At 40.0% G+C, this 15,131-nt stretch overlaps 1 protein-coding gene across 3 annotated transcripts in view; it reads left to right on the plus strand.

Moving 5' to 3' along the window:
* ATRNL1 (attractin like 1) overlaps nucleotides 1–15,131 on the plus strand; it is a 442,299-nt gene that overhangs the window by 50,635 nt on the left and 376,533 nt on the right. For all 3 annotated transcript variants that reach the window (XM_083866025.1, XM_083866026.1, XM_083866027.1), the window contains exons 6-7: nucleotides 3,601–3,775; nucleotides 4,895–4,982. In XM_083866025.1, coding sequence (XP_083722151.1) covers nucleotides 3,601–3,775; nucleotides 4,895–4,982 — 263 coding nt within the window. The remainder of the gene's footprint in view (nucleotides 1–3,600; nucleotides 3,776–4,894; nucleotides 4,983–15,131) is intronic.

Below are 15,131 nucleotides of genomic sequence, written 5' to 3' on the forward strand. Positions count from 1 at the left end.
CTAGGAAAGCTTTCCCTGCTTCTGGCAGACAATGCTGTGACATCTGGCCTTATCTTCTGTGCCAGCCTTGTTGATCTTGAGTGTGGGGCCTGGAGCTGAGCAGTTAAAGGGTGCTGTGGAGCAGTGCCCACCCATGGCAGGCCCTGCAGCCCCCTGGCTCCCCTGCTCAGACTGACCCTGCACATCTCCCATGGCCATATTGCCCTTGGATGATCCACTCTTCTGCCTGAGGAGACAAACAGGGCTGAGTAACAGCACCCAGGGGCATTTCAAGAGTTGCATCACCTCATGTACAATAGGATTTCTGTGTTATTCCTGGAGGAGCCTGAGTCCTGGCACAGCTTGCTGTCCTGCTGCTTTAGCCGGACACCTCAAAACAACAAATACTTTTAAAATAGCTTTGATTAGATTGTATAAAGAGCACTGTGAAATTTATATTCAACACATCAATACTTCTGATTTTTTTTATCCTGTGCTCCCAAAAGAAAAGATTGGGTTTGAAGACAATAGATGATGTTTAGTCATTTAGGTGGAAATTGATCTTATGACTTAAACTACTGGAACAGATTGTTGCTTTGGCTTTTCATGAAACTCCTCAATAAATTGAAATTAGATTCTTTGTTTTGTGTTGCGGGGATAAATCACTTCTTTAAACCTATAGAATTTTTTCCTACCTTAGAGGATAATGTAATTGACTTCCAGTTCAGGTTTATAAAGTTGTTTGGCTGTTTTTAAAGTATTTCCCCTCTACCACCTCTGCACCCCCCCAGTGGATTGACTGACACATTAGGAAGATAAGAAAGAAACTCAATTTTAAATGAATGGAGAAAAATCATATTTACATAAAGCATAACAAAAATGTATTTTTCATTATCTTTGTTCTGCAGCTGTAGTGCTCTTTGTTGCACAGAAGGCACGCATTTAGTGAATGTGATGTTTTCTGAAGAGAATATGTATTTTTGCTGAAATAATGGTGTATGTATTCAAGTAGGAAAATCTATAAATGATATTTATAAGCCCTACATTTACCTTGGTTTTCTAAAGCAATAGCCATACAAAAGAATGTGCTTTTTAAATGATGTTTTGGTAGAGGCCAGTACTATTCTATTGTTTTGCACTTTTGTAGCTATATATTCTATTTTTGTCCCGATTGATACATAACGTGGTCGGTCCTTGCCCATGGCAGTGGCGTTGGAGCTGGATGATCTTTCAGGCTCCTTCCAGCCCAAGGTTTCTCTATGGCACAGGGGGGTTCCTGCTTTCCCTCTCACCTTTCCTGTCGTTCAGTTCTGATGAAGCACTGAGGCTGGAAGAGGGCTGTCTGTGACAATAATTCCATCACTGATCTGCCTAAGAGTTTTGCATTCTTAACTTAGTATGAGGCAGTTTTCTTGCGTTCATTTACTGCAGCCGGTGCCAGGTGTCTTGTGTCTAGACGCGCCGCAGGAATTCTGGCTTTGCTCCCCACTCGCCACCAGGGGTCCCTGCTGGCCGCGACATCCGGAGGCTGCTGGTGACAATCGAGAGATGCGGCTTCTCCTTCTGACCTGCGGGCACCCTTTCCATCATTTTAAGCTCTTCTCTGATCAAAGAATACTTAATGAATTGTTTATTTTAAAGCCCTTTTATATTCAAATTGTTTCCTCCAGTGATTTACCAAAATCATGATTTTGCTGAGGTTACAACTCTATTGCAGTATCAATTATTAATGCTTAGGAAATAATATAGTGAATTGTTCATATTCTCATTAGACCTCATTCAGATACCATTAATCTTTTCTGAGTAGAAGGTATAATGAACTATGGGAATTGAGTGTCTCCATCATTAAGTGAATGGAAGGCAATTTGAATACAAGTGGACATCATTCTTCTGTAGTGTACTAGGAAAAGTTGACAGCTGGTTATGTAAACTTTGGATACCTGGTTGTTGTGTATAGGAAGTAACTGTAACAAGTTGCTCCCAAAATGACAATAAACATTGGAAAAACATAATCTCCCTGCAGTCCCATTCCCCCAAGATAATGTTTTAAAATTATTGTAAACTTGATGTACATAACTTATTTAGCTTCCTTAGTAAACTTCAGCAGCTATCTCTTCTAAAATTATGTCTGGTCTCTCCTTGACATATGTAAATCTTTGCATCTGGAGCACCCTTTGCCAGGGGAGTATCCTTGCCAAAGGGATCTGATACTTTTTACTTGAAGAACTGTCTCTTGTTTGCTTTGAACGTGGCTTCTTCAAACTGCATTTCACAAAACTCAGCTCTTTATATTCAGACAGACTGTGAATTCTTCATATTCACCCTCTCTTTGTCACTTATTTTATAGACATCTATAATTCCCTTCCAAATTTTGTTTTTTCCAAGTGAAAAAGTCAGCAGTTCAAAGGAATACAGTGGTTTCTGTAATTGGAGCATCCTTAATACTCTCCTGTAAACTGTCTCCAGCACTAATCTCTTCTTTTTCAGAAGGACTCAGTCTTCTAAGGTTACACAAGCTGCAGATTATGCAGTGGGATAACAGTATTGTTGATTCTGACACAATTCATTATTTTGACCATTGCTGAGTGGTGATGTAATATTTTCATGAGCTATCCTGAGATGATCCTGAAATGTACCTTACTTAGTTTTCAGTTTACTATGTTGAATTTTGTGTATTGTTTTATTGTTCAGTCACATGGTAAACAGTAACTTGTTCTGTGGTTCTTCAAAAGCCTTTCAATTATAGCCTTTGTCAGCAATATTTATATATGTATACACACATATCTATATTCAGGTCTTAAATAAGATCTAGAGCATAAATTGATGATGAAGACATCACATTTTTGTTATTACAGAACAAATAAAAAATTGATTTTGCTATTCATGATTGTAATAGTCCTATACTAAAAAATTATAATAATTGTAATATAATAGTCCTATAGCTTAAAAATTAGGCATTTTGCTGACTTTTCTTACTTTGACAAAAATGGTTGGCTGAAATACATTTCAAAATAATATGTAGTAGTTGTGGGTTTCATGGCTTTGTAGAAGCCTTTGGTCTATAAAATGTTATAAAGTTTAAATATTCAAATCATTCTTCTGATCAGCACTTGATAGTGTATTTTCTTCCTGAAAAATAATGCAGAATGGCATTCGCAAAAGGCAAATTTTTACTTCTAAGATTTAGTATAGTATAATGCATATTGTAACTTATTTACTGTAATAGTATTTGCTTTGATATAAATTTATTCTGGTTCAAATACAATATAGTTTTTCTCCAAAGGTAACATACAGTGCTAAAAGTTTTAGACCTAAATGACAGGTCATTTAAAATGTAATGCTTTGGGCCTTTCTTTCAATTTGTGACTCACAGTCTGTTTTCTGAGAAGAATGCAGAAATGAATTGTTATTATTTGAGCTAATCTAATGCTTTCAATTAGATTGACATCCCATGTTGTCAATTTTTTCATTGAGCATCTGTTAAACATAAAAGTGTACACCATATTTTATCAGAATGAGCAATCCTGACATCTGTAATTAAGCCTCCCCTGTTTCTGCTTTATTGGCTTCAACATCCCCGTCTAACAGATTGTACAAATTGCACATTTGTTTACAAAACAGGTCCAGATTGTTCTCTGAACGTGCCCTCCACGGAGTCTTACTGGATTCTGCCCAACGTGAAGCCCTTCAGCCCCTCCGTGGGCCGTGCTTCCCACAAGGCTGTCCTCCATGGGAAGTTCATGTGGGTTATTGGTGGATACACCTTCAACTACAGCTCATTCCAAATGGTCTTGAAGTGAGTGATTTCTCCTTTGTCATGTCCTTTCTGATGGGAAGAAGGGAAAACAGATCCTACCAGGGAGGCAGCTTCTAATTTAGCTGAAAGGTTTATGTCTCTTTTAGATTGTTTAATAATGGTCTGATTTTATGCTTGTAATTTTCTTATGATTATAGAAAGGGAAAATATGGGCAACATCAAACTGTAGGTGATATTTATATGTACTTCAGTTTGGTGAAAAACTGCAAAACATAAAGAGCTTTGTGGTGATAAAACAGTGAAAGAAATTCACTGCTGATATTTTCACACAGTATGTTTTGAAAGCCATGTGCATTATTGATGTCAATTTATGGTTACAGGACTCTTGTATTTAGTGCTTGCACTTTGCCTGCTGGTGCCTTGCCTGTTGTGTCAGGCAGGTCACCTGTGTTCCACTTTTCTTGCCTATGGCAGTTTGTATGTGTGTGTGTTTGACCACCTATTGAAAACAAAGTTGAAGCAGCTGTAAAATAGGACCCAGGTGATTTGGATGGTAACTTCGTATGTAGAGGCCCTAAATGTGGCAAATGCAAGTATTAAAATATATTTATTAGCATATTATTAGCATGTTTACTTATCCTGTTGTTGTCTACCTGTTGCTTTCTTCCACATGTTTGCCATCATCCAGAACAAATCTCATCATCTTTTGGATTTTTCTTTTCTACCTTTGTAATTTCTTTTTTTAACCTCTCTTATCTAATTTTGTGCATTGATTAATTAATGAAAGTATAATGGAAATTAAAATCAATCATATCATTAAGGGAGTGCTCAACAGTAAATCTTCAGAGTAGTGCAAACATATGGGGCATGAGCAGTTTGGTGGGGTGGGTTTTTTACGTGACTGATAACAGAGAAAGTCTTGTGATTTTTGTTAGTTACTTCTATTTTCTGAGATTGTTGGTGGGTCCCTTAAAGAACTACTCCTATTCTGCTTGAGGAATATTTAGTGCACTGTCATAAGTTAGTGCACTGTTGTAAGAGTTCAAAGGATCATGTTGCCCCACTAAAAAATTGCCATGTTAGAGTTAGTTTGAACATACAAGCCCTTCTATTTCCTCTACAGGTTGAAAATGATTTTTTTTTCTATTTCTTTCCTAGCTACAATTTGGAAAGCAGTATATGGAATGTAGTGCCTGTATCCAAAGGGCCACTCCAGAGATATGGACACACTCTTGCTTTGTATCAGGTTTGGACTCAATCAATTTTCTGTATAATAAATTTATATATGTGTGCTGTTAGCAATCTTAAATTGAGTCACCATGATCAGAGACTTTTGAGGTTAATTTAATTTCTAAATATTTTGTATTAATGTTTTCTTCAGTACTTAGGTGTATTGCACGGTTTTTGGAACAGAGATTGTGCAATACTTCTTAATCACTTTGCTGACCATAAACCTTCTGAACTAAACCTGCCATTAGAAGATGGAGGTATGTGTGTGAGATATAACTGGGGTTGTGGGGAGTGCTCTTGCTCACCAGGCACCATCCCCAGGGGCTGAACCTCACAGGCAGAACCAATTGGTGGTGGCAAAGTCCTTTGGCAAGCAATGGCCCAGGTGTGGAGACTGGTCAGAGAATCCAGGAGCACAGGGAGACAGCACTGGAGAGAAGGCTCCAATATATACCTGAGGGGGCTGTCAGGGAGACAAGCAACAAAGGGTAACAGGCGTGTTAAATGTGACGGAGAAATGCAGAATTGGTATTGCAATTTTTCATTTGTTTGCATAAGGCACCCCCAGCAGGGCAGGACAAACAGGATTGTATCAAGTCAGGCCAAAGTGCTCATCTTGCCTGGTGACACCTCTTGAATAATGGGTAACAGTGAATGCCTAGGGAAGAATATAATAAAAAATGACAGGGACTTACAGAAGCTTCCTCAGAATACTGTCCTACTTTGCAGCTGGGATTTCCTAAAATAGGATAGTGCTTTTGTGGAAAATCACGAATCCCTGTTGTTTATTTATTTATTTATTTTCCCAATTTTTGGACCATGTATTTTAACATTGATATCATCCAGTGCCTAAGAATTCTAGAGTTTTTTTTAAGAAATAAAACCTTTTCAGAAACTGGTACTGGCTGGTTTAATTTTGATAATCCCTACTTCTTATTCTCAATTTATTTCCTCATAGTACTCATGATTTTCTGTAAGGCCATCACACCCTTCTACCATTTCTTTTTCATACTGAAAATTCCTTGTGTTTTTAATAATCCTCTATAAGGGAGATAATTCGTACCTTAGATAATGTTGTACCATTGCCTTTACCTCTTCTAATTCTGTTATATCCCTTTTGAAAAAGGAGGAATCACAGTCTTTAGTGTGTTCTTACCTCATTGACTGATGTCATAGGGAATGCAGGGTATAATTTTTTTCCTATTAATTCCTTAGGGTACTTTAGCATTTTGAAAATCTGCTGTTGGCTTTGAATTGATAGTTCTACAGAAGTGGCAGTTACATCCTCAGGATCTCGTTCTAGGCAATTCAAAACCCATCCCCTTATGTTTAGACTTTAAATCATTTTTTCACGTAGGCATCTTTTTACCCTTATGCATGTGAGCATTTATTTACTCTTTAACTTTTTCTTGTATTGCATGTGTAGTATTAGGAGATTCTTCTGCAATTATTTGTGTTTGACCATTGTCTTAGCTATTTTAAATAACATAATATAGTCAAAAGGTATTGCTGTTTTTCCACTCATCCCCATACCAGCTTGTTTTTTAACATATTGAACAAGCTAATCCCAGTTGCACATGTCTGTGGCACATCACTAATGACCTTTATTCATTGAAGAAATAACTATTCCCCCCCCCCCCCCCCCCCCCCCCCCGACTTTACTTTATAGACTTAATTAGCCTTGTGTTGTCTGTCTTTGTTGTTCCAGAACATCTTGGTTCCTTTAGGGCATAAGGAATATTATCAAGCATCTTTTGGAAATTTCAGGTACATGTATCATCTGGACCTTTGATTTCTTCAGAAAAAGCCAGTGCTTTATTTGCAAGATATAACTTCCCTTTTCGAAAATTCATAGAATTTTTCTTCATCTATTTGTTTCACTCACTGAATTCTGTCCTTTCTGCCCCACCCTTACCAGTCTTTTGGTGTGGACACATTTTTAAGCAGGAATTTTCATACTGCAGACAGAGGTTAGCTCTTTAATTTCTTCAGAACTGGTTCCAGGGACTTTCTTTGCCAGGTTTGGAGGTTTTCTTTCCTGCTGTAACTTTCTGTTTTTAGTTTTTGCTATGGAAATACCTGTAAAGTCTACCATGAAGAACTCATGTGGGAAAGTTACCCTCATTTTATTGCTGTGGCTTTCACTTCTCAGAATACTCCTTAAGACAGTCTGTTGTCACCACAAAGTATCTAGTTAGGTGTATTGCTAATGCATCTGAAAAGTGATGTCTTAGTACCTCATATATAAATTTTGGAGGCATCTCATTAAGGTGTTTCATATCTGGCCTTGGTGTAAGTCTGTTATTGTTTTAATCTGGTTGAGTTTCTGAACTTTGTTTTGAACTCTACATTTTCTTCTGAGTTTCCATGATCCTTCTGTTAAGTTAAACTTTATTTATTTTGTTACTTGTAATGGAAAGTTTTGTTTTCTTTTTCAAATAGGAAGCGTTGTTGTAATCTGAGCAAAAACGTCTAACAATGTCTTAAAATTAATTTTTTCACATTTTTCATATTTTTCTTTTGACAATTTTACCCTTTTAGTGGTGCATTTTATTTTCTTTTTATGTTTGGCCTTCTTTTATATAGTGAGTGCTTCCTCTAAGAGGAACTGAAGGAATGGGCTGATATTTTGTCTCGTTTTCCTGGAGTTTGTTGTTCTTACAGAGATACTGAATCTATGTGTGGTGTGGTGAATGTTGTAGAGGTGTTTTCAGTAGTAATATAAACTAGATTTTGTGCATGCCCTAACATCAACTCAAAGCTTGCTTTTCTTCCTGTCAGTTCCCTGATTCATTACTAATATATTATCTGTTCTCTGAAAGGTCAGATCTTTTTGACCAGTGTCTTTGATTATTACAGTTCTTGTAGAATGTGGACTTTTTAGTCAAGAATCATTTGAGTAATGTATCATTTAGCAGTTCAGAATAAAGGCTTAAAATGTAATTTAACCTTTTCATTTGGCAGTGCTAATATTTTCTTGAGACAAACTAAAGGGTAACCATTTTAGAAATCCTGTGACCAGCAAATACTAAATATGAGAGATCTGTGTTAATTCAGACATCTCTTTGGATCTCAGTGAAGAAATCCAACTTGTGTTAGTAAAAATGAAAGCTGCAAGGAAAGGTACAGTGAAGAAGCTGTGGCTGTTGTTGAAGGCACTTTAATTAGCATTTAGGAATCACTAGAAATGAACCTATGTGAAATAATTAACTACTATGCTGCTTGTACTAGTGATTATGTCAAATGTAAGAAGCTACATGGGCCAAAAGGAGCTGATCATGCAAGTCAAAGAAATTTCAAGGGGAACAAGTATGCCCTTCTGGAGTAAGTTCTTATGTTAACTTGTTAGAATAAAGTTCTGATATTTTTCTATTTAGACCTTCAGTCTCTTGAAAAAAACCAGAAAAAATAATTTAGAGTGAAGAGCAGTAGAACATAATACCTAGAGATGGCAGCTTTGAGCTGTGTTTTCAGCACTGTACCAGTAATTGTGTAATGTTTCCTTTATGGTTGATAGGAAAAAATATCCACAGAGAAGAAATTAGATTAAGTTTTTGACTTGAGCTCCTGAGATTTCAAAGCCTAGAGCTAGGCTGGAGTGAGAACACAGGGCCAGCGTTGTCCGACTGTGGTGCAAGGTAAATTGCAGCTGTGTGATTGACTCTGTAGAGAATGAAGTAAGTTACTTCATTTCCCTCAGAAAGCTTCTTTGGTAAAAACTGAAGTAGCGTTCTTCTTTATTCTGAAGAAAAGGAGATCTGAGGACTCCCACGGATGTGTAGTTATAACAAATCCTCAAGACTTTTTATGCGTTTATAGAGGAGAGACCATAAAAGAGCTCTTGCTTTTAGACCAACTAACCTTTTAAAAAGTGTTCAGGCTGGTTATTGGAAAGATGCTATTAGCATATGGTTCTACTGCATCTCAGAAATTGTATGTGGTTTCTGACACCTTCCTACTGAAAATATCAATGTACTTGGAAATGATTTATATAAGAAATAGGCTTATAAAGAGACTGGAGGAAATGACTTGTGAGGTTTTTAGAGTAGGTATATACAGATTTGATAAATATGACTAGGTAGGGAGTTAGAGGAAATTCCAAAATACTAGATTCCTGGAGTTAAGGAGAAAGAGTTGCCTGCAAGATGTATATGTAGCTACTGCTGGGACTTTACTCAGTTCATTTTTGGTAGTGTCACCAAAATTGGTTGAATTTGGCTGCATAATTGAAGTGTTGGTGCTGGTCCCAAGACAGTGGAAGGATGGCTGGCTTTGAGGTTTGTTTCTTTTGAGACTGGCAATAGAGATGAAGCAGGCACACTGATGTAGTAGTAACCATAAAATACACAGACCATTTTATATAGAGTCAAATTTAATTTAACTCATTTGAGTTTTATGAATGTTACTTCCACTTTTAAAACTTTATTAAAAGAGAGTAATTGTTTTGATTCTTTTACAAATTAATTGGTATTGATGTTGAGTCTATATATATCTTCTGGTATTTTTATTAGTCTCATCAAAAGCTAGTGTTAACAAAGTAAAAAGGAGTAAAAACTTTTCCTACGTTATTATGAACAAGATAAAATCTTTCACCAGTTGGTTTATTGTTATTCTTTTAATGCCTATTTTTGTTGCTTATTGTAGTATAATTTGAATAGCACTGGAAATACAAAAGTATTTTCTATCTATTCTATTAAGTAGCTATTGGTAAGGTGTAGTGGTTTTTTTCTGTAGTTTTACTGTTCTGTGACTTTGAATTACATCTTTCTGCACAACTTGCTCTCTTATTCTGATTTGCAGATCTCAGAAGTGTGAGTAGTAGGTGAGATGAGCTGCCCTACACTTTTTGCATGTAGTCTTGAGAAAAGCCTATTCAGAGTTCCCTTCTATTCATCAAGAGACTGGTTTCTTACGTAGAAGTGTCATATTTTTCATTCCTGGTTTCAGTGTTATATTCCAGTTGGTTTGCAAGTGAAGTCACCTTTAAATAAATGAAGCAGCCATTGGAAAACTGCAAATAATGAAGAAAAAGTGACAACACTCTTGATTACGTTGACCACCTGATGTACAATGTGGTGCAGTATTGTCTTGACCTTGAATTTGGTCCTGTTTGGAACATAAATTAAAATGTTCCTCTTTTGTAACTTATTCAGGTTCTTATTCAGGGGGGCTATAGTCCCACAACAAACTAACAATTAATAAATCAGGCTTCAGGGGGAGGAGTTAAGTGAAGACTGCTTTCCAGTCTGTCAGACCTAATGGGAATCCTCCCATTACTCCTTCTACTTGATCTACTGGATCAAGTAGAAATGTAACCAATTTTTAATTTTGATATAACACAAAATATTCTTGATACTGTTAACAGTACTAAAGGAGATAACAATTTGTGGAAAGGAAGATGAAGTATTAGACAGTTCTAAACCAGGTGATACATGTTGAATGCAAAAAAAAAAAACAAAACAAAAAAAAACATGTGGTGGACGAGTTATTGCCAGATGACATTTTGTGAGACTTGTGTATTGCTGGGAAAAAAAAATCTAGAATGTCTTTAATGATGTACCGATTTGACTAAATTTCTAGAAATTTTAGGTAGAAGTATAGAGAACAAAAATCCTAATAAATATTAGCATTTTGGTAGTTTACATAAAGTTAATTTCAATACCAAGGTGTGGATACAGTCTAGGAGAGAAAAAAGATTGAAGATTTTTGTTTCAAGAAAATAGAGAGTTCATGTGGTTTGTGAGTAGCATTTCTTTGGCCAGTTCTTCAGGAACTTTTCTGTGTAGCCATGATATAGTTAAGAAATACAAAATTAAAATTATGTGGTTATTTTAATGTGATTAACTTTCTTACAGTTCATTAGAAATGGATTATAAATTACCCTTTTGTTGCAGGTTTTTTAACACTTTTTTAGTGGTATCTACCAGATAAGATTCTTTTGGAATGCAGGCAGGATTTGCATAAGAGTGTGTCATTCCAAGGTACAGCCTGAGCAGCTACATATTGTTCCTTTATGAAAAAGAAAAATTGTCAAGTCTTAGGAATAAAAATATGATAAGTTTTAGAAGTCTTGAATTACTGCATTTATATGAAATATAAAATCAGTATTAAGACTGAGATAAGGTGTAGGGAAGAGAATATGTCATAGGTGCAGTGGTTCGGCTTTTTCCAATGGGTGCAGCTCCGGCCAGCCCTGCCGCCACTACATCCAGGGGCCACTTTGCCAGAGGCGTGGGCAAACTCGACCAAGGTGCGGATGGTGCGCAGAATAGAAAGGCGGGACTCCCAGGGTGTGCAACCAAGGGATGCGTGGTCCCAAGGCCGCGCTCCGGAGAGAGACGCTGGCCTCAAGATGGCACGGCTTTTTATTAGGTGGGTTCAGGGGTGGGATTGCGTGGGACCAATCGAAACTCTTTGCCAACGTATAATGAGGGATGCAGAACTTTTGAACCAATAACAAGTAACTTGGGGAGGAGGAATACACGATGAGGGGGTGGGGAAGTTATATAACTCAAAGATTGACACTTAACCGAAAGGTGGTAAATAACTATTATGGGATGGGGTTACCAGGACAACCAGGATTTTGGCGGGAAGGTTTGGGGGAAGGGGAGAAGGAGAGAAGGGGAGAAGGAGAGGGAAGGAGAGGTCATCTTAAACAATAGTAATAAATACAAAATTATAAAACACAAATTATAAAACCAAACTGGAGCAGTAAAAACCCAATTGGAATTGAATTTAAGCACCACCACATCTCCCCCTTTTTTATTTTTTTGTGATGGCTTTTGGTAGTGTCTGCTTGGGGGATAGATGTTCTGTTCCGTGAGCCACCTCTCGTCATCAGTCTCCGGTGAAGAAGTCCTCTGGGTCAGGGTATTCCTCGTCTTCCCATGACGGGAGCTGCTGCATCTCGATCTTCTCAACGGGAGGAACACTGGCCCAGACGTTGTTCACGCTGAGTGACGAGGTGGCTGCAGTGATGGTCTTTTGGGTGACTCGTCGGATGATGCCAAATGCAATTTCAATGATGAGTAACAAAAACTTAGGAGTAACTTAAAATATAACAAAATAAATTAGTTAACAAAAAGCCAGTGAGGAATGGGGAAGGAAGGAGCGGACCTCTCTTCCTCCGGACCAACGGGCTTCCTTTTTCTTCGCCAAGTGACATTTTTCACTTGATGATCTGATCCTTTGGAGGCCCTGGGAATGTAAGGTTTCACCCACTTGGCCGGCACCCATTTAAGTCCGGTGGGTGTCGATACGCAGGCATACCCGCGACCCCAAGTGATTAAATCGTGAGGACCTTCCATTCTCATGGTCTCCGGGTCCTTGACGAGAACTGGCGGTTTAGACTCTAATTTTAAATTTGGGTTCCCTCCAAAGTGCCTAATTATTGGGGGATTCATAAGTTCGAATGAACAATTTAGAAAATTAATTGTGTATAAGGCCCTGGCTAATCGAATTTGGGGTGACTCCAATTTTAGAATTTGTCCCTGTTGATTGAGGACTCTTTTGATGTTTTGGTGTGTCCTCTCCACAATTGCTTGGCCTGTCGGGGAATAGGGGATGCCAGTCTTGTGTTCTACTCCCCATTGCTGGAGGAAGTTGCGGAACTCCTTGGAAACATAGCTTGGCCCGTTGTCCGATTTGATGACTTTAGGGATGCCTAGGAAAGAGAAGGCTTGGAGAAGGTGTTTAACAACATCCCCTGCTTTCTCCCCTGTGTGGGCGGATGCATAGACTGCTCCAGAAAAGGTGTCCACAGACACATGGACGTACTTCAGCCTCCCAAACTGAGGGACGTGAGTAACGTCCATCTGCCAAACCTCGTTGCTGCTCAGCCCTCGGGGGTTTACCCCAGCATGCAGAGTTGGGACTGCATGTCGCTGGCAGCTGGGACACGTCGCCACAATGGCCTTGGCCTGATCTCGGGTTAGTTTGAACCCTCGGACCAAACCTGGCACATTCTGATGGAACAGTTGGTGGCTGAGCTTTGCCTGCTGGAAAACGTCAGGCAGCGGGGCCTTCGCGACAGGGGCAGCAAGAGCATCAGCCCTCCTGTTTCCCTCCGCTATGAACCCTGGCAAATCCGTGTGCGACCTGGTGTGCATCACGTAAAACGGTTGCTCTCGGTGGGAGATCAGCCTTATTAGCTTCGAGAGCAACTTAAACAGAGCAATGTTAGTCACTTCTTGGAGAACTGAGTTCTCCGCTCTGGACACTACACCTGCAACGTAACTCGAATCGGTTACCAAATTAAATGGTTCAGAGAACCTTTCGAAGGCCCTGACGACTGCGGCCAACTCAGCAATCTGAGGGGATCCTTCCACCTCAGCAACGTCAGACTCCCACTGCTGAGTCTGAGGATCTTTCCAAGTCACCACTGACTTGTGGGACCCTCCGGACGCGTCTGTGAAAACGGTCAAGGCTTCGAGCGGTCTTTTGCTCTGAACACTCCTTAAATTTAATTTAAATTGAGCATCCGAATTAAAAATTTTGTGGGCAGGCCGATGGATTGAAATTTGTCCAGTGTAACTGTCCAGGGCAAACTGAAGTGCTTCGTTCTCTTGAAGCAAGTGCTCTAACATTGCCTTTGAAATTTGGCCCGTACTCAACCGAATTGGTACGTGGATCACCTCAAAGTCGCAACCAGCCAGTTCCCTAACGCGGATTCTGGCTTTCCGGATCAATTCAGCCATCAACTCCTGTGGGCGTGTCATCCTCTTGGACCTGTGATGGCTGAGAAAGACCCATTCTATAATAAGAAGAGGATCTCTCCCGCCTCGGTCCTTCCGGGGTATGCTGGTCACCCCGTTGTCCCATTGGAATATCATTCCATGGAGGTGCGGCAGATTTCCTAGAATGACAAATCGGAAAGGCAAATCAGCATGGCATCGATTTGCCTGTCTGGTGGACATCAACTCTTGAACCCTTTCCAGTGCTTTCTGTGCCTCCGGGGTGAGTGACCTAGGGGAACTCAGCCCCTCTCCCCCTTTCAATAAACTGAAAAGAGGTGCTAGGTCCTCGGTAGTGAGACCCAGCCAAGGCCTCACCCAGTTCAAAGCCCCACACAGCTGGTGCACATCCGCTAAGGTCTCAATTTTGGTTCTGATTGCCAATTTTTGCGGAACAATGGTCCGCTTATTAATTTCGAGGCCAAGATATTTCCATGGTGGCATCTTTTGAATTTTCGCTTCCTGCAACTCAAACCCTGCAGCAACCAGTGCAGCCACTGTCAGGTCAAGCGCATGCGTCAACAGGTCGTCGTTGGGGGCGCACACGAGCACATCATCCATGTAACAAAAGATGATGGCCTGGTGTGCAGCTGCACGCACGGGGGTCAGCAAGGAAGACACATACCACTGGCAAATGGCAGGAGAATTTTTGACTCCTTGGGGAAGAACCCTCCAGTGATACCTCTTCCTCGGGGCCTCTCGGTTGATGTTAGGAACCGAGAACGCAAACCGCGGAGCATCGTTGGGGTGCAGAGGAATTTGGAAAAAACAATCTTTGATGTCAATCACGGCCAAATTGTAATTTTGGGGCAACATGGCTGGGGAAGGCATCCCTGGTTGGAGAGAGCCCATGTCTTCGATGACCTCGTTAATTTGTCTGAGGTCCTGGAGAAGCCTCCATCGGGTCTTATCCGATTTTTGTATTACGAACACCGGGGTGTTCCAAGGAGAGGTGGTCTCCTCTATGTGACCCTTCCGGAGTTGCTCTTCCACGAGCTCATTCAGCGCCTTTAACTTTTCCTTAGAAAGCGGCCACTGCTCCACCCAAACTGGAGAATCCGTTTTCCAATTCAGTTTTTGGGTGGGGCGCAGTTCAGTGACCGCAGCCTGAAAATTTTTTGGAGGGTCAGGGAATTCAATTGTTGCCCCCCACTGGGCCAGGACATCTCTCCCCCACAGGGGTGCTTTGTAATTCAAAACAAAGGGCTGTATGTTCGCCAATTGCCCATTGGACCCCTTAATTTGCACCATGTGCTTTGATTTTTTCGCCAATTGAAGGCCTCCAACACCCTCAACTTGCTCCACCACTGTCTGCAACGGCCAACGTGACGGCCATAGGTGTTCTGGGATCACCGTTACGTCCGCCCCCGAGTCAAGGAGACCTTTAATGATGGTGGTCTCCCCGCCCACCCTTAATTTGCACACCTCCTCAG

Source organism: Zosterops lateralis, assembly GCF_965231275.1.
Source record: "Zosterops lateralis genome assembly, chromosome: 8".
In the NCBI taxonomy this organism is placed as follows: Eukaryota; Metazoa; Chordata; class Aves; order Passeriformes; family Zosteropidae; genus Zosterops; species Zosterops lateralis.